General features: G+C 47.4%; 3 protein-coding genes across 3 annotated transcripts; 2 read left to right on the top strand and 1 right to left on the bottom strand.

Annotated features, from left to right (window-relative positions):
• The first annotated feature begins 323 nt into the window (after positions 1-323).
• LOC135417948 (cytochrome P450 2C19-like) lies at positions 324-6,530 on the top strand. The gene is made up of 9 exons (XM_064662677.1): positions 324-541; positions 882-1,044; positions 1,544-1,693; positions 1,997-2,157; positions 2,548-2,724; positions 3,240-3,381; positions 3,808-3,995; positions 5,130-5,271; positions 5,953-6,530. Exons 1-9 carry the CDS (start codon positions 362-364, stop codon positions 6,132-6,134), a joined length of 1,485 nt encoding a protein of 494 aa, XP_064518747.1. The 5' UTR covers positions 324-361; the 3' UTR covers positions 6,135-6,530.
• Positions 6,521-9,895, bottom strand: LOC135417950 (zona pellucida sperm-binding protein 4-like). Its single transcript, XM_064662678.1, is given in 6 exon segments — positions 6,521-7,232; positions 7,413-7,600; positions 7,978-8,133; positions 8,694-8,777; positions 8,780-8,795; positions 8,874-9,895. Coding segments are annotated over 6 exon segments (768 nt in total). The 5' UTR covers positions 9,033-9,895; the 3' UTR covers positions 6,521-7,067.
• A 2,872-nt stretch (positions 9,896-12,767) lies between these two features.
• LOC135417952 (cytochrome P450 2C19-like) lies at positions 12,768-18,979 on the top strand. Its single transcript, XM_064662681.1, has 9 exons — positions 12,768-12,996; positions 13,339-13,501; positions 13,999-14,148; positions 14,452-14,612; positions 15,003-15,179; positions 15,695-15,836; positions 16,281-16,468; positions 17,594-17,735; positions 18,408-18,979. The coding sequence occupies exons 1-9, from the start codon at positions 12,817-12,819 to the stop codon at positions 18,587-18,589; spliced, it is 1,485 nt and encodes a 494-aa protein (XP_064518751.1). The 5' UTR covers positions 12,768-12,816; the 3' UTR covers positions 18,590-18,979.
• The last annotated feature ends 4,476 nt before the right edge of the window (positions 18,980-23,455 follow it).

Here is a 23,455-nt window from a genome sequence, read left to right on the forward strand (position 1 = left end):
TGCCCAGAGAGGTGGTGGATTCACCATCCCTGGAGATTTTTAAATGCAGATTGGACGTGGCACTGAGTGCCATGATCTAGTAAATGGACTGGATTTGGACCAAGGGTTGGACTCGATGATCTCAGAGGTCTTTTCCAACCCAATCGATTCTATGATTCTACGATTCTATGATTCTATGATTCAATGACCAATTAATAGCAATAAAAGTTTCATAACACAGGGCAATGTAACAAATGATTGACTAGTAACAATGACTAACTCAGCCATGTGACCTAACACCTGCTCTTGAGCTAACACAGCCCTCAGTATATAACTTGGACTCCAGCAGCCAGACTCACCATCTCCTGAACTGCAGAAACAAATGGAGCTCCTGGGAGCAGCCACTGTTGTCCTTCTGATTTGCATTGCTTGCCTGCTCTCCTTTGCATCATGGAAAGGGAAGTCTGGAAAGGGGAAGATGCCTCCAGGACCAACTCCCCTTCCCATTCTAGGTAACTTGCTGCATGTGAAACCAAGTAACTTGACCAAAACCCTCAAGAAGGTAAGGTCACTTTCTTTTTCTCTCTTTCTTCTGTGGATGAGAAACGTGTGGCACCTGCGCATGGGGACAACCTCTGGCTATAGCTTGATGAATTGCAATCCCAGAGGAGCAGCAGAGTCATGGGGATTGCAGCTGATCCCCCTTGTTGCTGTTGCCCTTGTTGTTCAGGGCTGGATAGCTGGGACTCCTCTCCATAGCCACATTTATCATGAGAGGACCAACTCTTGATGTTGCTGGTGTGCGAGGCTCACTGCCTGCAGTGGGATGCAGCAGCAAGGAGACTTTTCAGCTCTTCCTTCCTATTTGCTACATGGTTGTGTTCTCTCTTGCCTTTTTACAGCTCAGTGAAGAGTATGGACCAGTGTTCACAGTGCACCTGGGCTCTGACCCAGTGGTGGTGCTGCATGGATATGATGTGGTGAAAGAAGCTTTGGTTGATCGTGGGGATGAATTTGCTGCCAGAGGACACATGCCAATAGGAGAGAGGGCCAACAATGGATTAGGTATGTTTGCTGACTGAGCTCCTTCTGAGAAGGGAAGGGCTGTGAGGATGTGTTCAGCAGATTAGACCTGGAATGTACCATGCACGAGGGAGACTGCAGGGTGTGGGTGCGTCCCACCTGGAGAAGGGAAGGCAAAGTGGGCTGTAGTTCCTGGCTTCCACCACCCAAAGGGGGAGAGGTATCAGAGAAGTGGAGCCAGTTGTTCTCAGAGATGGGCTGGGAAGGGGCAAGGGGCAACAGCCACCAGCTGCAGCAAGGGAAACTGTGAGTGGATATGAGTGATCAATTATTCACAAGGAGGTTGGGTATGTAGTGGAGAAGGCCAGAAGCAGACAGTTGGACTACAGAACCTCCAGAGATTGCCTCCAAACCACAGGACTCTGTGACACTATCATTTCAGTGCTCTCCAGGGACAGGATTCTCTGTCCCTGTGAGCCACTGTTCATCCCACACCCAGCATGCCCAAGCCAGGTCTTCCCTCTTCCTTCTTCCTCTGCAGGGATTGTTTTCAGCAACAATGAGCCCTGGTTACAAGTCCGGCGGTTTGCTCTCACCACTCTGCGGAACTTTGGAATGGGGAAGAGGAGCATCGAAGAGAGGATACAGGAGGAATCTGACTACTTGCTAGAAGAGATAAACAAAACAAAGGGTATGGTCCATTTTCAATATACCTTATATTTGAAAAAAATTTACTGTAGTAGGGGAGCTCATGCCTTTAGCAAAGAACTGAAGTTCTTATGGATTTGGTCCATGCATCAGATACCCCTCATTACAAAGGTGTAAATAATTTCATGATCATGTACTGTTCTCTTTGGAGGACCCTTCTGTGTCACTCAGAGACTGTGATCTGATATTTCCACTAACAACCAGAGTTCAGATTACCCACAGTAGCCATAAGTAGATATAGTTTTGTGAGTTTTTTTTATAGTCTGTAACTTTTCTGAAATCACAGGAACACCTTTTGACCCAACCTTCATGCTGAGCTGTTCTATCTCCAATGTCATATGCTCCATCGTCTTTGGGAAACGATATGATTATAAAGACAAGAAGTTCCTGGCTCTGATGAACAACATGAACACTATCTTTGAGATGGCGAGCTCCCACTGGGGACAGGTACATTCAGTAGCCATTTCACAGTGGCAACATTCTCCCAGAGGAGAAGGAGGCCTCCCTCCCAATGAAGTTCCATTTCAGTCTTCTAATTAGGAGCCCATCAATGCTCTGCTGCACAGAAGGGATTTCATTTGAGAGCAAGAAGCACCCTCACCAATGGAATTGGCTTTGCTAAGTGCAGCTTCCCATTAATCCTGAACACCCTTCTTCTCCAACTCTAAGGTTCCTACTACTACTAAGCAAGCCCCTACAGCCCTGCCAGACTGCCCAGACTCATAGTCCTTCTGCTTGGCTCAGTTGACAGGGTTGTGGCTTTCCTTGGTTTTTTTCTTAATATCAAAGGGCGCATTAATGGTCATACTAGCAACCTTCCTGTTTCTTTCCTTCTAGCTCTACCAGATGTTCTCAAAGATCCTGGATTACTTGCCTGGCCCACACAACAAAATCTTTGCAGAATTTGATGCTCTCAAAGCCTTTGTGGCAGAGGAGGTGAAGTTGCACCAAGCCTCCCTAGATCCCAACTCCCCTCAGGATTTCATCGACTGTTTCCTCAGCAAAATGCAGGAGGTAAGGAGACAGCATACAGCCCCAGCTCATCCCCAAACACACCTATGCTGAGTCTATTCCCTCTCATAAGTAACACAGACATTGGGATGACCTCTTCCCTGTCAGCTCTGCAATGGGAAGACATATCCCAGATATTGCCTGTGCTGGAGCTTATAGTTCTGGGTGTGCATGCTCCCCAGCCCCCACTACCTGCAGCTGCTTGGACAGGGAGAGCTTCATCTGCTCTCACCAAAACACAGGACATTTTCACTCTAGTCTTGCACTTCTTTCACTGGAAAGCAGTTGGTATAGCAAGGGCAAACAAGCACTTGAGTACCATTCGATGCTCAGCTTGAAAGAAGGTTGCTCTAGGCAGTTTGAGTTTACTGCTCAAGGTAGCATTGCAGTGCCCCAGATGGTGCTGCACTTTAACTCAGAAATGCAACAGCTTTAAGTGAAAAGGAAGGCCTGGGATGACATGAGAATGGACCACTTTTCTCAGCTTAGCCAGAGAAACAACCCAGCCTTTTCCCTAGGAGAAAGATCGTCCTGATTCCAGTTTCCACCTGAAGAACCTGATAACGAGCACCTTTGACTTGTTTATTGCTGGAACTGAGACAACTAGCACCACCATACGATATGGGCTTCTGCTGCTTCTCAAATATCCAAAGATACAAGGTACCAGTTTGTGATCTCTTCCTTTCTAGCATTTTCCCTGGGCTGGGCACATGCCTAACACCACATCCTTCTCCCAGCTCTCTCTCTCTCTCTCTTATATTTTATCCAAGTGGACAAAGTCCTTGCACTGTCATTCCTCATGGTGGCCAATGGAGGCCCCTCAGCTCCACTGGCATTATCATCAGCTACAGTCCCTTCACAGCCTGGCGCCTGACTGTGTCCACACCTTTATCTCCCAGTACTCCTGTTTAGCCAAATCAATAGGAAAACTTTCTTTGCATGGGCAGCAGTGGAACTGTGTTCTAGTGAACACCAAAACCAACATCAATGCCCCTGCCATCTGTGATTTGTAAACAGCTTAGGGCAACCTATTTATGTAGGTTTGGTTATATTTACCCATTTTATGGTTTGTGCCTCTCATGATAGAGAAAGTTCAAGAAGAGATTGACCAAGTAATAGGACGATCAAGAAAACCGTGTGTGGCTGACCGGACCCAGATGCCCTACACAGATGCAGTGGTCCATGAAATCCAGCGCTTCATCTCTCTTATCCCCCTGGCTCTCCCTCACACTGTGACCAAAGACACCTCCTTCAGAGGGTACATCATTCCTAAGGTTAGTGGGCAAGCTCCCTTAAGTTCAACACGAGGTGCCAGCACATTTGCCCTTAGGCTGTTACAGCCAGAAGCCAGAACTGTTGTGGCTTGACCTTGTTTTCACCCAGACAATCTTGAAGGTTTTATCCTCAGGCTTCTGTAGCTCATTTGCACTCCCTTGTTGACACTCCATGGGCCAAGACTAGAACAGCAGTGCTGACCAACACATTTGTTCCCTTGCTTTACCTATCTGCGGGAGCACAGTGGGTTCACAAAAACCCAGAGCAGCAAAGTCATGGAGCTGCTCACCACCATCCAGGACAGCCTGTGCACATGCCTGAAAGCAAAGTCAGTTGCTGGTTATTGAGCACAGAAAGCCCCTGAGCCACCAAGTGCTGGAGGGTATGTTTCCATTCAATGGAACTAGCAAAACCTGTTTGCTCTGTTCTCACATACTTCCTGAGGCCTCTCTGCTGGCCACTGCCAGAGGCAGGCTGGTGGGTTACAGCAGCCCATGGCTTGGCCTGGCCCACTGCAGCAATGCTCATTGCTCTTCTAGGGGACTGTGGGCAGCAGGGAAACAGCAGCACATGTGCTGTTGGCATTGTGATTTCCAGCTGTCTGTGTAAAATCACAAGGCAGGATCCAGAGAACTGCTCAGCTTCCAGCAAAGAGCTCTTCTGTCTTCACTGCCTATTAATCCAGCCCCCATCAATGTCTGGTCAGGAAGAGGATTGTGGCAGGAGAAATCTGTCAGGGGAGGGGAAGTGAGCTTCATTTCCACAACCTTGTGTGCTTTTGATTTTTGTTGCTCACAGAAAAGAAGGGACATGGTGCACTACAAGTTCATTATTGTGAAACACTAAAAAAGAGGAAGAATTAGCTCTGGTGTCCCCTGATGACCAGAGCAAGGCGAGGATAAATGTTCAGGAGGTGAGAGGGAGCATTAAGGAAATAGAACCAATAGCTGTCACTGCTGTGGCATCCACTAGGGTCTCCCTAATGCTGTCTCCCCAAAAGAAGGGTCCCCAAAGGGAAACCAAAGGCACTGGTAGGGCTATACTGGGAATCTCAGTTTTAACTTGGCAGGCAGTTGAACTGAGTGATCTAAGCTACCTCCCCTTCACGTTCTGCTCTTCTTGTGTTACTTCAGGGAACCACAATTTATCCTGTCCTCAGTTCTGTCCTCCATGACAGTAAAGAGTTTGCAAATCCATATGAGTTCAACCCTGAACATTTCTTGAACAAGAATGGCACCTTTAAGAAGAGCAACTTCTTCATGCCCTTCTCAGCAGGTAAAGCACAGGCTTTCTCTTTTTCTCTGTCTGTCAGCCTTCTCCTCAGACTACCTGGCCTTTCCCTGTAACACACACTGCCTCTTCCCAACATGGTCCCACTGGGGCTTCCTTGGGGCTCACTGCTCTCTGGATAACTCTTCCCTGCTGCTCCCATCTCCAGTGGCATGTCCCACCTTGTTCAGGCCTGAAGGCTTCCCAAATTTCCTACTAGGAGTTGCCAATGTAATGATGTGAATGGGATCCACTGACACTTTCTAAAGTACCTGTCACCTTCCTATACAACCACCAAAATCATCCTGAACCAACCTGTCTTCCAGTGGTAGCTCCACTTTTCCCCAGCACCTCTACATGCAATGACTCACCTAAAAATAACCCCAACCTTCCACTTTTTCACCTGTGCTTTATGTCCCCTTGCTCTCTCTCATCTTGACTCCTGTGATGTTCTCTCCGTGTTTGAGACTTCTCCTACTCCTGTTCTTCCTTCATACACCCATCCAAAGTGCCAAGGGTCTTTCTCTCACAAATTCTTCTCTTGAAAATGTCCTTAGTAATTCTTGACAGTCATCTCACTGCTGTGGCTGTGGGTAGTAAATAAAGCTGTGCAACACATCTGCTTAGTACAAACTCTGGTCTACTTAGAAACACCTACTGACTGCTGTTTTGTGCTTCCACTTTCAGGAAAGCGAATATGCCCTGGAGAGGGATTGGCACGAATGGAGATATTCTTACTCATAGCCACCATCTTGCAGAACTTTACCTTGAAGTCTGTTGTCGACCCCCAGGAGCTCAGCATAACCCCGACACTGAGTGGGACAGGCAACGTACCTCCTGCCTACCAGCTCTGTGCTCTCCCTCGCTGAAAAGCACTAAACCACTCTCTACAGTGTCCTCAGCCTGGCTATTCCTTTACATCTCCTTTACTGAAACCAACAGCAGGAGCATCAGCCCACCTTGCCCAGGTTCCAGGAAGGCAGCCCAAACATAGATATATGCACAGAGTAGACAGCTTTGAAGCCTCCCAGAACTCCACCCCATCACAGGAGGCTCTGGGTGACATTGCAGCCCCTTGCACTGACACTCTGTCATGAGATCATTGAGCACAGTGGCTGCATCAATCAGCTGCTTTTCTCACAAACACAGATCCCATGGCTGCTCCTGCAGCCCATGTCCCACCAAGACCAGGCTTTGCAGATGGATAGCGCTGCATGTGTGTACATTAACAAGCCAATTAAAAAAAAAAAATCTATTTATGAGCATTTGAGCTGTTATTTAATTTGGGTTGGGGCAGTGCCCACATCTGCTGCTACACTGCAAAGTAGGTCTGCAGTGCCTGTGGCCAGCACCCTGTGGGAGGGGCTGTTCCTCCCAGGCAAGGGTCCTTCCTTGTTCATCCACTGCGCTCACTGCTGCTGCCTGCAAGGATCTGAGCAGTTGCAACAGACCACCAGTCAGGAAGGCTCATGGTGTTGGAGGGGAAGGGGGTCCTGCAGCCTGAGGGCTTTCTGCCAAATGAAAAGAATGCCTTCCTGTTTTTTGAAGGTTGAGGCAAAGGAACTCAGTTACCTGGGACTGCAACCAACTCTCTGGCTGCTCTTTTCTACCATCAGTATCACTACAGGGATTTAGATGTTCTTTATTAAAATGAATTAATGTAGGAGAACAGCAAAACCATCTCTTTCAGAGAACTTGGGGTACTCCAATGGAATCTGATTTTGCTTCTACATCTCAGAGGCACGATTGCAAGCAAGTTCTTTCTCCATCCAATTACTTTTAGTCTTGGTCTCTATACAATTTCATGTAGGCTCAAAGAGAAAACATTGAACACAATGGCACCCAGCAACATCAGCCCCAGGGTAATACCTGAAAGTGCTATCCCTAGTCACAGAGCCAAGGCTTGCAGTTTTCACATCCCTGGATGCCACCAACTCATTCTCATATATGGCTTGGTCTCCAGTCACCTAGAACAACAGACAGGCACCATCACTGTGTAAAGTCAAGCTGGATCACTACGAGGTAGGAGAACAGCACTTGGCCTCTGGAAGTCTATAGGGTGTCCATTAAGTAGCCAAAGCCACGTCAGGTTGTGCCAGGTCTGCCAGCTTCTGCTATTCCAGCCTAGTGACAGCTGCAACTCTTACCTGAAAAGTGGTGCCACAGGCAGAGAGTGGGAACTGGTACACAACAAATGCATGGTTTTTCACAGTAGGAACACAGCCAGTACTGTGTCCACTGGCCAGTTGCACAGAGTCCAGGACAATGGGTGGCAGGGTCACATCTCGAGAAACAGCAATGGAAAACTGGCCATCTGGTGTGCAATGAGCTGTCACTAGAGGAAAAGATACAATCAGTCTTAGGCTCAGGGAGAAGAGGAATGGAAAGGAGACTCAAAATATCACAGCAAAGATGAGGCCAGCAGGTTTTGCGAGTTCTCCTGCCTTTAAGCCCTGAAACAATTGCTAAGCATGGCAAGACAAGTGCAACCAGCTCTAACAGCAACATCGATTCTGGCCATAAACCCAGGTCTGTTGCAATACATTTGAAAAGGCTGGACACCTCAATAGAACATGGTATTCTTGACAGGCAAAAACATAGCCCTAAGCCACCTGCAGGACTGACAATACACCAACTCTGCTCTGACAGCAAAGTGAGGAATCCTGTTTTGAAGCAACTCAGCAGGAGGGGAGGACAGCTGCTCAGGCTTACCTGTGTTACCAAAGTAGCAAGGATTTACCCTGTCTCTAGGGTCATAGCAGCAGCCTCGCACTTCACAGTTTCCCTGGCTGACAGGCAAGGAGGCACACGGCAGCCGGTCCTGGCTGCGAACAGCCGAACAGACACTACTGCTTGGAGCATCTAGGGCTGGAAAAAAACCAGCAGGACTTTGCAGCTAAAGCACAAAAGCAGGGGGACAAAGACTAAGGACTTTGGTGGAAGATGTCCTGGTGACTCTGCATAAAAATGAAGGGAAATAAAAGTCAGGTGAGGGTTAAACACATGGCCTGGAGGTGGCATGGAAGCCTGCTCAGAAGGGACATGCATTTCCCTGGAACAGATTCTCCCCTAGAAGCCACGTACAGGAGACTGGACTTGTATGAGATCTGTCAAGATAAAGTGTTTTGGATCAACTCTTGGTAGTCAGGAAAATCATTGTACCTAGTCTCTGGCTTAATCTCTGAACTTGCAGGGACCCAAGCAGGCTAAACATGGCTAGGAGACACAGTGAACATATTCACCTGCCAATCCTGCAAAGAAGCACATGTTCCCAGCAAGTTGGTGGTTTCTATGTCCAAACCCTTTTCCAGGGAGTTTTCTGCCCAGCAGAAAGTCTCCTTTCCTAGCCCCCAGACTGACCAGGAACAGCCAGCCAAAAGGAATGGCACTCATCACCCACAAGATACAAGCAACTATCAGAATCTTACCAGGAAGGTCCACAGGGCACCTGAGCAGCGTCTCTTCATGAAGAACCTTTTGCCCAGCAGCATCTCTTCCTTCAAGCCCAACAGCAGAAGGTAATGGCCATTCTAGGGGAAAGCCACACCAGTCAGGGCAGCCAGAGCAGCAGTAGTCACGGTCCCAGCAGAATCCATAAAGTCACTCACCCATTCAAAGATATAACAGCCAGTATAAGAAACCAATACTTTCCTGGAGCCATCTGGAGTCTCGGATACCAACAGCCCACAGTCAGAGTCATTCTGCAGAGCATGTGCCTTCCCCTCAGTGTCTACAGAAAGAGAAGACAGCAGCAGTGGCTTTAACATCCCACATTCCAGATAGGGTCCACTACAATCCTACCTTTCTGTAGGAAACAGGGACCTAGACAGTATTAGGGTCTAGACCAGGAGGGGTGCATGGGAGAGAATCCAGCAGCCAAGACCATCTAGATCCAGGCACAGTACTTCCCCAAAACTCTTGACTACTGGGTCACATAAACAGCCCCCTGATTATACAAGATGCACTGAAAGCTGTTCAGCAACACTTCCCATCAAAACCCACTCCTTCCTCCTCATTCCAGGCATACCTCTGCAGTGTGCAAAGATATGGCTAAAAATGCCTCTGGACACTGCCCTCACTTACCCCAAGTAGTCAGCACCAATGAAGCATTCCCTTCCCAGCCCAGAGGTAAGGTGAGCTGTAAGCTTTCTTGGCCACAAATCAGCAGGGTGGGATCAGAAAAAACACTATGAGCCCCCATAACCAAAGCTAGGGGAACAAGAAACACCCAGAAAAGCACAGCACCCAATGCAGCCCCAGACCGTCCTACAACACCCATCCTGCTCTCTTGCTAAGGACCATGAAGTAGCTGTCCTTAGCCTAGCCCTTTTAAATTGGGGAGCCAGCTGGGATCAGAACTCCCTGAAGTGTCCAGGTGGACCCAGCCCAGCAGTTTTTAGCACCTGTCATTGCCCTCACCTGAACCCAACAGAGCCTGCTTGCACCCTTTGAAGGACACCATAGAGCAAGAGCTGAGCGTATGTCAAGAGATGGGTCTGTATTCATACTGTAGAGCCCCAGCAGGGTCTTCAAATCCTTTCTGTCACTCTCAGTTCTTCCAACAGCCGAGACATGCAGGACATCTGGCTGCTTTTCCCCAGGTGCCCTATTGCTGCTCTAATTGCTCATTACAAGGCAAGAGTGCCAGAAACTGAGTGACAGTGCTCTTTTGCTCTTTTATTCTTTTAAAGCTGACACTGCTTCAAATGCCAGATGTAGGGTGCTGACATGAAAGCACAGAAATAGCCCTTCTGTGGGAAGGGGAATGTGTGGGAAACTATGGAGCTCAGGAGGCTTTGCCCACCTAAAAGGTGGTGATTCCCTGTAAACACTCTTGGCTATGGACTTACAGCCCTGTTTGCAGTGTGGTTGTGCAGGGATAAGCTGCAGGACTGGTCTAGGCCTGGCTGGCAGGTGGCAGGACTGTATGCTCTGTTGGATCCCCACTCCCAAAAACTTACAGGGGGTCCCTTAGATGGGCTTGAAACACACCTAAGGGGAGCCTCTGTGATCCCCGAGAAAACTGTGCCCTTCCAGCACCCGTTGCCTGCCTGTAACTGCAATGTGTCTCATGTAGAGCCTTCTCCCCAGCCATGCACCAGGCAGCCACACACACTTCATTGTCCGTCTTTCCATACAGATGTTTCTGCATTCATGCAATGGAATTTTTACACTGTTGAGTGAATGTTTTTACACTGTTGCAGAGGTGATGCACACATTTGTGTTTGTGCATGCCTTTTTGTGCCCTACGTTTTGCAGTGGGAGTGCTGGCATAGCCTGAGCCATCCATGTTCTTTTGTAGTCTGCTTATTTCTTTGGGAGTCGATCAACACACAGACATCCCAACATGGTGTGTGCGTTAGATGCGTGGGATTTCTAATCTTGACCCTTAATACTGCACTTCCATTGGTAGCCACTCATGCTTCTGCCCTCATCAGACCCTCCAGCTCCTGGATGTCTGCACAGCACTGTGCAGCAGTCAGCCACTTGTCCCTCCAGCCAGTCCTCACCACAGGAAGGGTGGATAGTAACTGAGTCTGTGGGAGCCGTTTCCTCTGCTCTTTCACCTCAGCCCATCTTTGCTCCGCAGCTATACAGGCTGCCATGATCCTAGCTGGGTGAAGAACATCACTGTGCCTACCCTGCACATTGCTAATTTCATGCACCAGTCAGGATGGCTGTTCCACAAAGTACAAGACCTTTGGAGCTGCTTTGCTTTGTTTGAAAGAAGTTGTTCTAGAAAGTGGGAAGCCTGGCTGAGATAAAACAGGTAGGTTTCTCTTCCTCACAAATCTTTTCCTCACCCATTTGATAGTTCTCGTGCATTACAATGACCCAGCTGTAAGCACCAGTTTAGACAGCACCCAAGACCACCACAAACTGGACATGGAGAAGATGAAGACAGGAGAAGCAAATGTCTCTGTGGTCCACTAGCCTGAAGCTGATCAGTGAGGGTCATGGGAACAAGGGAAATTCACAGACAAGGTGGAAAGTTCATGATTGCTGTTAGCTGGCAGCTACCTCATATAGCAGTGCAAACTCTCATGAACTTTACTTTTATCAGGTGAAAGTCCATAAAGCTACATGAACTTCCATGAACTGTCTGACATCTGAGCTGATGCAGGAATTTAGGCCAGCAGATAAGCACCCAGCCAAAAGTTGTTGGTAATTCAGTTTTCCCACTAAAATATCTAGTGTGGGTCTTTAAGAAGTAAAATGAGATTTAAAAAGAACAATTAGCAAATTATTGCACCTATGCAAGAGAGCGAGGGTGACTTAAGAACTCATAGGGAAGGGAAGGTACAGAAACTTTTGCAAGGGAGGGAGACTTTCCCTAGCACCTCTAAGGGGAAGGGGAAACTCACATTAACACACAGACTTTCAGCAAACCCAGCATGGTCCAACTGAGCACTCAGTTCACCCAGGCCTCTTGCTAATTCCTGCCAAGTCCTACATCCCCTATTCTTGCAACACCTGATCAGTTGGATCTGTCTGCCTGCAAAAGTGTCACAGTTCAGGAGAGACAGAGGGATAAGGCCACACTGAGCAAGCTGAGAACAACCTTGAGGGTCCTTTCCCAGACATGCTCTGCTGTTTCTCAGAGCACCTATGGACCTTCCAGGGCAGCAGTTCCTCCTAGTGGAGTCAGACATAACAAAACAAGAACTTGTGCATGCCAGCTTCCAGCAGTAGTTTGGGTGAGCTTCTTTGGTCCTTACAAGTGCAAGGACTAGTTGCCAGGTTGCACTAACCTATACGCAGCCTCTGCTCTGTCACAATTTGGGAAGCCATTCCCCAGAGACCCTCTCAAGTTCTTGATTTCTTTTCTCTGCCTGCTTTTCTCAATTGTTTTCTCCTCTAGAGAAAACTCCTCTCCTTGAAGAGGTCAGAGTCCCAAGGTCTCATCCACTTTTCTTATGTCTTTGTCTACTGTGATGTCTGGAGACCTTTCTGCCCATGCTAGATGGATATTTTACACTTTCCTCTCTTGTGAGGCCAGACACCCCTAGGGAGAGAGACTGAGGCATTTAATTGCTGTGCACTGAGGAGAACATGTCTGTATGTCCTTTGGCAAGTCACATGCAGTGCAAACTCTACCAATGTCAGGAAGATTTCAGGAACAATCAAGGATGGCTCACATCACTGAGAATTTGCACAATTGATACTGAAGAATTAAAATCCTAAATGGCACTGAAGATGCTCCCGTGAGAGGGAATTACTGTGAGCGCCTCAGTACAAGAAAGCACCCTTGGTGTGATCTCTTTAACAGTTAACTGTAGGGTAAACAAAACAAGATATATGAGCACATTATAAATTTCTTGGCCTCTGTTGGCCTCTGCACTTGTTTGAGATAAGGCGTGTCTTCAATGACCAATTAATAGCAATAAAAGTCTTAGTTTCATAACACAGGGCAATGTAACAAATGATTGACTAGTAACACTGACTAACTTAGCCATGTGACCTAAAACCTGCTCTTGAACTAACACAGCCCTCAGTATATAACTTGAACTCTGGCAGCCAGACTCACCCTCTCCTGAACTGCAGAAACAAATGGAGCTCCTGGGAGCAGCCACTGTTGTCCTTCTGATTTGCATTGCTTGCCTGCTCTCCTTTGCAGCATGGAAAGGGAAATCTGGAAAGGGGAAGATGCCTCCAGGACCAACTCCCCTTCCCATTCTAGGTAACTTGCTGCATGTGAGACCAAATAACTTGGCCAAAACCCTCGAGAAGGTAAGGTCACTTTCTTTTTCTCTCTTTCTTCTGTGGATGAGAAACGTGTGGCACCTGCGCATGGGGACAACCTCTGGCTATAGCTTGATGAATTGCAATCCCAGAGGAGCAGCAGAGTCATGGGGATTGCAGCTGATCCCCCTTGTCGCTGTTGCCCTTGTTGTTCAGGGCTGGATAGCTGGGACTCCTCTCCATAGCCACATTTATCACGAGAGGACCAAATCTCGTGTGTGAGCTGGTGTGTGAGGCTCACTGCCTGCAGTGGGATGCAGCAGCAAGGAGACTTTTCAGCTCTTCCTTCCTATTTGCTACATGGTTGTGTTCTCTCTTGCCTTTTTACAGCTCAGTGAAGAGTATGGACCAGTGTTCACAGTGCATCTGGGCTCTGACCCAGTGGTGGTGCTGCACGGACATGATGTGGTGAAAGAAGCTTTGGTTGATCGTGCGGATGAGTTTGCTGCCAGAGGACACATGCCAATAGGAGAGAGGGCCAACAATGGATTAGGTATGTTTGCTGACTGAGCTCCTTCTGAGAAGGGAAGGGCTGTGAGGATGTGTTCAGCAGAATAGAGCTGGAATGTACCATGCACGAGGGAGGCTGCAGGGTGCTTGTGCATCCCACCTGGAGAAGGGAAGGCAAAGTGGGCTGTAGTTCCTGGTTTCCACCACCCAAAGGGGGAGAGGTATCAGAGAAGTGGAGCCAGTTGTTCTCAGAGATGGGCTGGGAAGGGGCAAGGGGCAACAGCCACCAGCTGCAGCAAGAGAAGCTGTGAGTGGATATGAGTGATCAATTATTCACAAGGAGGTTGGGTATGTAGTGGAGAAGGCCAGAAGCAGACAGTTGGACTACAGAACCTCCAGAGATTGCCTCCAAACCACAGGACTCTGTGACACTACCATCAGTGCTCTCCAGGGACAGGATTCTCTGTCCCTGTGAGCCACCGTTCATCCCACACCCAGCATGCCCAAGCCAGGTCTTCCCTCTTCCTTCTTCCTCTGCAGGGATTATTTTCAGCAACAACGAGCCCTGGTTACAAGTCCGGCGGTTTGCTCTCACCACTCTGCGGAACTTTGGAATGGGGAAGAGGAGCATCGAAGAGAGGATACAGGAGGAGTCTGACTACTTGCTGGAAGAGATAAACAAAACAAAGGGTATGGTCCATTTTTAATATATCTTATATTTGAAAAAAATTTACTGTAGTAGGGGAGCTCATGCCTTTAGCAAAGAACTGAAGTTCCTATGGATTAGGTCCACGCATCAGATACCCCTCATTACAAAGGTGTAAATAATTTCATGATCATGTACTGTTCTCTTTGGAGGACCCTTCTGTGTCACTCAGAGACTGTGATCTGATATTTCCACTAACAACCAGAGTTCAGATTACCCACAGTAGCCATAAGTAGATATAGTTTTGTGATTTTTTTTTATAGTCTGTAACTTTTCTGAAATCACAGGAACACCTTTTGACCCAACCTTCATGCTGAGCTGTTCTGTCTCCAATGTCATATGCTCCATCGTCTTTGGGAAACGGTATGATTACAAAGACAAGAAGTTCCTGGCTCTGATGAACAACATGAACAACATCTTTGAGATGATGAACTCCCATTGGGGACAGGTACATTCAGTAGCCATTTCACAGTGGCAACATTCTCCCAGAGGAGAAGGAGGCCTCCCTCCCAATGAAGTTCCATTTCAGTCTTCTAATTAGGAGCCCATCAATGCTCTGCTGCACAGAAGGGATTTCATTTGAGAGCAAGAAGCACCCTCACCAACGGAATTGGTTTTGCTAAGTGCAGCTTCCCATTAGTCCTGAACACCCTTCTTCTCCAACTCTAAGGTTCCTACTACTACTAAGCAAGCCCCTACAGCCCTGCCAGACTGCCCAGACTCATAGTCCTTCTGCTTGGCTCAGTTGACAGGGTTGTGGCTTTCCTTGGTTTTTTTCTTAATATCAAAGGGTGCATTAATGGTCATACTAGCAACCTTCCTGTTTCTTTCCTTCTAGCTCTACCAGATGTTCTCAAAGATCCTGGATTACTTGCCTGGCCCACACAACAAAATCTTTGCAGAATTTGATGCTCTCAAAGCCTTTGTGGCAGAGGAGGTGAAGTTGCACCAAGCCTCCCTAGATCCCAACTCCCCTCAGGATTTCATCGACTGTTTCCTCAGCAAAATGCAGGAGGTAAGGAGACAGCATACAGCCCCAGCTCATCCCCAAACACACCTATGCTGAGTTTATTCTCTCTCATAAGTAACACAGACATTGGGATGACCCCTTCCCTGTCAGCTCTGCAATGGGAAGACATATCCCAGACATTGCCTGTGCTAGAGCTTATAGTTCTGGGTGTGCATGCTCCCCAGCCCCCACTACCTGCAGCTGCTTGGACAGGGAGAGCTTCATCTGCTCTCACCAAAACACAGGACATTTTCACTCTAGTCGTGCACTTCTTTCACTGGAAAGCAGTTGGTACAGCAAGGGCAAACAAGCACTTGAGTACCATTCGATGCTCAGCTTGAAAGAAGATTGCTCAAGGCAGTTTGAGTTTACTGCTCAAGGTAGCATTGCAGTGCCCCAGATGGTGCTGCACTTTAACACAAAAATGCAACAGCTCAAGGTGAAAAGGAAGGCCTGGGATGACATGAGAAAGGGCCACTTTTCTCAGCTCAGCCAGAGAAACAACCCAGCCTTTTCCCTAGGAGAAAGATCGTCCTGATTCCAGTTTCCACCTGAAGAACCTGATAACGAGCACCTTTGACTTGTTTATTGCTGGAACTGAGACAACTAGCACCACCATACGATATGGGCTTCTGCTGCTTCTCAAATATCCAAAGATACAAGGTACCAGTTTGTGATCTCTTCCTTTCTAGCATTTTCCCTGGGCTGGGCACATGCCTAACATCACATCCTTCTCCCAGCTTTTCCTCTCTCTCTCTCTCCCTCTCTCTCCCTCTCATATTTTACCCAAGTGGACAAAGTCCTTGCACTGTCATTCCTCATGGTGGCCAATGGAGGCCCCTCAGCTCCACTGGCATTATCATCAGCTACAGTCCCTTCACAGCCTGGCACCTGACTGTGTCCACACCTTTATCTCCCAGTACTCCTGTTTAGCCAAGTCAATAGGAAAACTTTCTTTGCATGGGCAGCAGTGGAACTGTGTTCTAGTGAACACCAAAACCAACATCAATGCCCCTGCCATCTGTGATTTGTAAACAGCTTAGGGCAACCTATTTATGTAGGTTTGGTTATATTTACCCATTTTATGGTTTGTGCCTCTCATGACAGAGAAAGTTCAAGAAGAGATTGACCAAGTAATAGGACGATCAAGAAAACCGTGTGTGGCTGACCGGACCCAGATGCCCTACACAGATGCGGTGGTCCATGAAATCCAGCGCTTCATCTCTCTTATCCCCCTGGCTCTCCCTCACACTGTGACCAAAGACACCTCCTTCAGAGAGTACATCATTCCTAAGGTTAGTGGGCAAGCTCCCTTAAGTTCAACACGAGGTGCCAGCACATTTGCCCTTAGGCTGTTACAGCCAGAAGCCAGAACTGTTGTGGCTTGACCTTGTTTTCACCCAGACCTTCATGAAGGTTTTATCCTCAGGCTTCTGTAGCTCTTTTGCACTCCCTTGTTGACTCTCCATGGGCCAAGACGAGAACAGCAGCGCTGACCAACACATTTGTTCCCTTGCTTTACCTATCTGCGGGAGCACAGTGGGTTCACAAAAACCCAGAGCAGCAAAGTCATGGAGCTGCTCACCACCATCCAGGACAGCCTGTGCACATGCCTGGAAGCAAAGTCAGTTGCTGGTTATTGAGCACAGAAAGCCCCTGAGCCACAAAGTGCTGGAGGGTATGTTTCCATTCAATGGAACAAGCAAAACCTGTTTGCTCTGTTCTCACATACTTCCTGAGGCCCTCTCTACTGGCCACTGCCAGAAGCAGGCTGGTGGGTTACAGCAGCCCATGGCTTGGCCTGACCCACTGCAGCAATGCTCATTGCTCTTCTGGGTGACTGTAAACAGCAGCACATGTGCTGTTGGCATTGTGATTTCCAGCTGTCTGTGTATAATCACAAGGCAGGATCCAGAGAACTGCTCAGCTTCCAGCAAAGAGCTCTTCTGTCATCACTGCCGATTAATCCAGCCCCCATCAATGTCTGGTCAGGAAGAGGATTGTGGCAGGAGAAATCTGTCAGGGGAGGGGAAGTGAGCTTCATTTCCACAACCTTGTGTGCTTTCGCTTTTTGAGGCTCACAGAAAAGAAGGGACATGGTGCATCTACAAGTTCATTATTGTGAAACACTAAGAAAGAGGAAGAATTAGCTCTGGTGTCCCCTGATGACCAGAGCGAGGTGAGGATAAATGTTCTGGAGGTGAGAGGGAGCATTAAGGAAGAGCAGCCAACAACTGTCACTGCTGTGGCATCCACTAGGGTCTCCCTAACGCTGCCTCCCCAAAAGAAGGGTCCCCAAAGGGAAACCAAAGGCACTGGTAGGGCTATACTGGGAATCTCAGTTTTAACTTGGCAGGCAGTTGAACTGAGTGATCTAAGCTACCTCCCCTTCACGTTCTGCTCTTCTTGTGTTACTTCAGGGAACCACAATTTATCCTGTCCTCAGTTCTGTCCTCCATGACAGTAAAGAGTTTGCAAATCCATATGAGTTCAACCCTGAACATTTCTTGAACAAGAATGGCACCTTTAAGAAGAGCAACTTCTTCATGCCCTTCTCAGCAGGTAAAGCACAGGCTTTCTCTTTTTCTCTGTCTGTCAGCCTTCTCCTCTGGTGACTACCCGGCCTTTCCCTGTAACACACACTGCCTCTTCCCAGCATGGTCCCACTGGGGCTTCCTTGGGGCTCACTGCTCTCTGGATGACTCTTCCCTGCTGCTCCCATCTCCAGTGGCATGTCCCACCTTGTTCAGGCCTGAAGGCTTCCCAAATTTCCTACTAGGAGTTGCCAATGTAATGATGTGAATGGGATCCACTGACACTTTCTAAAGTACCTGTCACCTTCCTATACAACCACCAAAGTCATCCTGAACCAACCTTCTTTCAGTGGTAGCTCCGCTTTTTCCCAGCACCTCTACATGCAACCACTCACCTAAAAATAACCTCAGCCTTCCACTTTTTCACCTGTGCTTTATGTCCCCTTGCTCTCTCTCATCCTCACTCTTGTGATGTTGTCTCCATGTTTGAGACCTCTCCTACTCCTGTTCTTCCTTCATACACCCATCCAAACTGCCAAGGGTAGTTTCTTCTCTTGAAAATGTCCTTAGTAAATCTTGACAGTCATCTCACTGCTGTGGCTGTGGGTAGTAAATAAAGCTGTGCAACACATCTGCTTAGCACAAACTCTGGTCTACTTAGAAACACCTACTGACTGCTGTTTTGTGCTTCCACTTTCAGGAAAGCGAATATGCCCTGGAGAGGGATTGGCACGAATGGAGATATTCTTACTCATAGCCACCATCTTGCAGAACTTTACCTTGAAGTCTGTTGTCGACCCCCAGGAGCTCAGCATAACCCCGACACTGAGTGGGACAGGCAACGTACCTCCTGCCTACCAGCTCTGTGCTCTCCCCCGCTGAAAAGCACTAAACCACTCTCTACAGTGTCCTCAGCCTGGCTATTCCTTTACATCTCCTTTACTGAAACCAACAGCAGGAGCATCAGCCCACCTTGCCCAGGTTCCAGGAAGGCAGCCCAAACATAGATATATGCACAGAGTAGACAGCTTTGAAGCCTCCCAGAACTCCACCCCATCACAGGAGGCTCTGGGTGACATTGCAGCCCCTTGCACTGACATTCTCTCATGGGATCATTGAGCACAGTGGCTGCATCAATCAGCTGCTTTTCTCACAAACACAGATCCCATGGCTGCTCCTGCAGCCCATGTCCCACCAAGACCATGCTTTGCAGATGGATAGCGCTGCATGTGTGTACATTAACAAGCCAATAAAGAAAAATCTATTTATGAGCATTTGAGCTGTTATTTAATTTGGGTTGGGGCAGTGCCCAGATCTGCTGCTACACTGCAGAGTAGGTCTGCAGTGCCTGTGGCCAGCACCCTGTGGGAAGAGCTGTTCCTCCCAGGCAAGGGTCCTTCCTTGTTCATCCACTGCGCTCACTGCTGCTGCCTGCAAGGATCTGAGCAGTTGCAACAGACCACCAGTCAGGAAGGCTCATGGTGTTGGAGGGGTAGGGGGTCCTGCAGCCTGAGGGCTTTCTGCCAAATGAAAAGAATGCCTTCCTGTTTTTTGAAGGTTGAGGCAAAGGAACTCAGTTACCTGGGACTGCAACCAACTCTCTGGCTGCTCTTTTCTACCATCATTATCACTGCAGGGATTTAGATGTTCTTTATTAGAATGAATTAATGTAGGAGAACAGCAAAACCATCTCTTTCAGAGAACTTGGGGTACTCCAATGGAATCTGATTTTGCTTCTACATCGCAGAGGCACGATTGCAAACAAGTTCTTTCTCCATCCAATTACTTTTAGTCTCTATAGAATTTCATGTAGGCACAAAAAGAAAACTCTCTTGTTCATAAACTGCAACTGTGTGACCCCTGGTGTCCAGGAAAAGGGTTGTGTCTTGTTGTTATTTCTGGTTGTTATTTTTGGCCCCAGATACAATTTTGTGCTTTTCTTTCAGTTAGAGACTGGATGGTTTTCATAAAAATATTCCACCACAGGCGACTCTCTTCTGGGCTCCTTTGTTCTCATGGGCCTTGGCTGTGTCTGGATGTTCAGTTTGAGGTGCTTGTCTTGATCTTCATTTACATAGATACTTGTTGTCCCCTGCATCATGGTCATATAGAAGTCCTAGAAGCAAAATATAATTTCTTTGATTGGTTGTCACAAGGTACTCGAAAACCAAGTGAGTACTGCAGAGAATACAATATGCAAGAATTCCCACCTCCCTTTGAAAATGTTTAGCATTATTTTGAAGGAAATATCCTATCTGCCCACGTCAGGTCCATCCCTCCTTCTCCCTCCGTTTTTTGCCCATGAAGGCTGCAGTGCTCATGCCTGTGTATTCTAAAACAATGGCAAACCTCTCTCATCTGTGACTGCATCAAACGGACAGACATGCAACCAGAAACAGCAGTCATGTAGGAGACACAGGCAAGCCTGGGGAGGAGGTTATGATGAGCTTTCTATTAGTCTAGGGCTACCCTTAAAGCTAGTCCTGTGATCAGTAACTCAGCAGCATGTGTGCTATGTTGACAAATTAATAGATGGCTTACGTCTGGAGGTCTGGGAGGGGATGATTCATATTCATGTCCTTCCTGCCGGCTGGGATGTTGATTCGTCTGAAGCAATGAACAAAACAGTGACAAACAACATCTATCAACAAGTCACAAACAACTGCATGAGAAGCACAGGGCAGTGAGAAAATGTTCTGTTAGTAAACAGCTCCAGAATGCAGGATGTACTCGGGGGATAAATAACCACACAGGGGATAATATTTGGTATAATATCCAACATATTCTAAGCTGGATACCAAAACACTCCTTCATTTGGAACAATCATAGGGTCCACTTGACACCTGCCCATGAGAATGACCTTGCAAAGGGGAAATCAATGCCTGACTGTTGCCTTATTAGAACATCCAAAATCTATCTGGTCTTTTAACATAGGGGAAAACCTTTGCTTTCACATTTAAACTTGAGAGAAGAGGAGAAGAGAGGAGAGAAAAAAGAAAAAGAAGGAAAGGGAAAGAAGTTGACCATCAACAACTACAGGGAAATTGTCTCCCTCAGTATTGTTACCTTACTTGCTAAAGTAAGAAAACAAAGATCCAGCAATGCAAAAAAGCTGGTCAAAAACATCTGTAAACTGGTAGAGAAAGAAAAGGGACCTTTTAAGTGGAACTGTCAATGTCTGGCTGCCAGAATGCTTCACAGTATTCTTCCTCTGTGGGCAGGTTGACTGTCTCTTTGGTGGTGCAGATGATTTTTTCACCTCAGAGGAAAAAATATGATGCTACAGAAACTCCTAACTCTGGAAACCCCAGCACTGCGGATGTAGGCAGAGCATGAAGACCCACCCCATGGGCTCAAACAGAGGAAGCAAGTGATCAAAAACATACTACGAAACACCTTGGCAATGTTTCTGGAGCCAAATAACACCATTTGTAGTGAGAGGATGATTTCCTGTAGGAAATGAGAGAGAAATCCACTGAAGAACAATGGTGATAGCTTGTGGATTTTTAATTTCCTGCTATTTAAACAGACCACTTGGCAGTGCTCTTTTAGTATTTGAACATGAATTTCTCTTTTATCCTCATGAAACCTTCAAATTCTAGGTTGAGGTCCAGCCTTTGAGAGACAGAGCAGAAACAATTGGAAAGTCAAGAGATATGGTCCTGAACTTCCCAAGAGCTGAAAAGGGTGTTGAATCAGGTTTCTGATATGGAGATCTAGGCTTAGAAGCAGCAAGACACCCAGGAGAGGGAAGGTAGTCACCTGATTCCAGCTGTAGTTCTTCCACCGGAGAATACAGACCACTGCCAAGATGACAGCAAGGACCAAGGCCAGAATGCTGGGTATTCCTGTGGCTACTCCAACCACCCATGGTTCATACTAACTTACAAAGAAAGATAGCCCAGTCAAATGCATGCAGTGTGGTCCTTTACAACAGAGTTAGTAGCCGAGTGAGTGGCTACCATAAAACAGCAAGAAAAGCCAATATGAGGAATAAACCTGAAGCCCTGGATCAAAACAGTAGCTTCCAGCCCAGCTGTACTGTGAACTGGGGTGGACAGGGGAAGCAGAGGTTTGATTGCAGAGGGAAAAAATTCCATGTAATCAATTGCATTAAACAATGAAATATACTCTTACCCCAGAAGAGCAATCTGGCTGGACAGTTGCATTTCCAGATGTCTGCGCAGAAATCTAGAAATACATGGTTATAGAACATATACAAAAGAGTGTTTCATACAAAGTAAGCAAGGGGAGAGTGAGCAGCTGCAAGACTCCAACAACAGCATGTTGTAACATGGTCAGTAACACATGGAGCACCCAGCTACGCTCCAAGGTCATGGCCTGTACTTGCCAGTCATAAGCAAGAACCAAAATTCTGCTCCTTCCAACAATGTCTCTGGCTGAAGGGAAGAAATATATGCTTTTCCTCAAAAAGGGGCCTGAGGCTGAAAAAAAAGCATATACAAAGCCTGTAAAAGAGATAAGTACAAATATATCCCAGAGAAAGTTGTACTTGGAAAAGCAGCACAAAGGGGAGTGGGAAGCCCCAGAAAAGATGTGTTTTTGTAACAGTCTGCTTTCTGTCCTTCCCATGGCGCTGGAGGCAGCTGCCTGCACGGCCTTGCCTAGATGCATGTGCAGGGCTCTAGCAAACCTCGTGTGCCCTAATACAAAACCCTCTGGCATTTTCTACCCATTGCAAAATGTCACACTCAGCTCCAAATTATGAGGCAGCTCCAGCAAAAAAGAAGTCCACCACACAGGCAGTGATGACAGCAGGTGCCTCTCTTCTCCCCTCTCCCAGACTGACCCACCATCTCAAGCTGACATTGCTGCAGCTGAGAGCTGCAGGACCCAGCATCCACCTCAGACAGCCCTGGGGAGAGGGCTCTGGGAACAGGCCAGAGGTCGAGAGCTGAACATGTCTCCTCAAAGGCCACAGGCCAGATGGGTCTTCTCTGGACCCTGCAGATAACAGATGCTTAACAAAGAATAGCCATGATCAATACCCACATCTACAGTCATCTTTCAGCAACTCAGCAGTCAGAAAATTGCCTTTCCCCATTCTGGGGCAGGCTGTGGCTGGACTGATTGTACACAATGACTATGATTCAGCAGAAAAAAGCAACCGACTGATTCCTGGCTGGATAACAAAGCAGTGAAATGCCATTGAACCCTGACTGGGTGGATGCAAAACCAGAAAGGGTCTGTGCATCAGAACAGAGACTACAGTTCACAGTACAGCAAGCAGGAAGGTAGGATTAGAAATACCAGTTCTTTGCAGGCCCACAATTTTTGGTGGAGAGAGAAGAACCTTGTGTCTTTTATCAAAGAATTTGCTAAGACATGTATCTTAATTGAGTGTCAGGACATGTAAAAGACCGTCTGGTAACTGCTGTGATGGCTGGTGCCCTGCTCCCCTCATCATCCCCTCTCCCACTGTGAGAAAACAGAAATGAAATCTGAAACAACACACACATTCCCTTTGGTAAAAGGAGCAGGAAAGAAGTTCTGTTGCATTACAGGGTTAGCAAAATAACTTCTAGCTGGATTTGATAATTTTTAAAAAAACAGGAAAACAGGCACAAATGCAGGAATCTAGGTACTTTAAGACTCTCACCTTTCTTTATTGCTGCAAAATACCATCAGCATCATTAGGACAGTGTGTCAGAAGATCCACATCAACACTGACTCATAAAAGCAGAAATTTCTCTTCCAGAATTCCACCCCCCGGCTCCTACAGATAAC

This window comes from Pseudopipra pipra, chromosome 8 (genome assembly GCF_036250125.1).
Source record: "Pseudopipra pipra isolate bDixPip1 chromosome 8, bDixPip1.hap1, whole genome shotgun sequence".
Taxonomy (NCBI): Eukaryota; Metazoa; Chordata; class Aves; order Passeriformes; family Pipridae; genus Pseudopipra; species Pseudopipra pipra.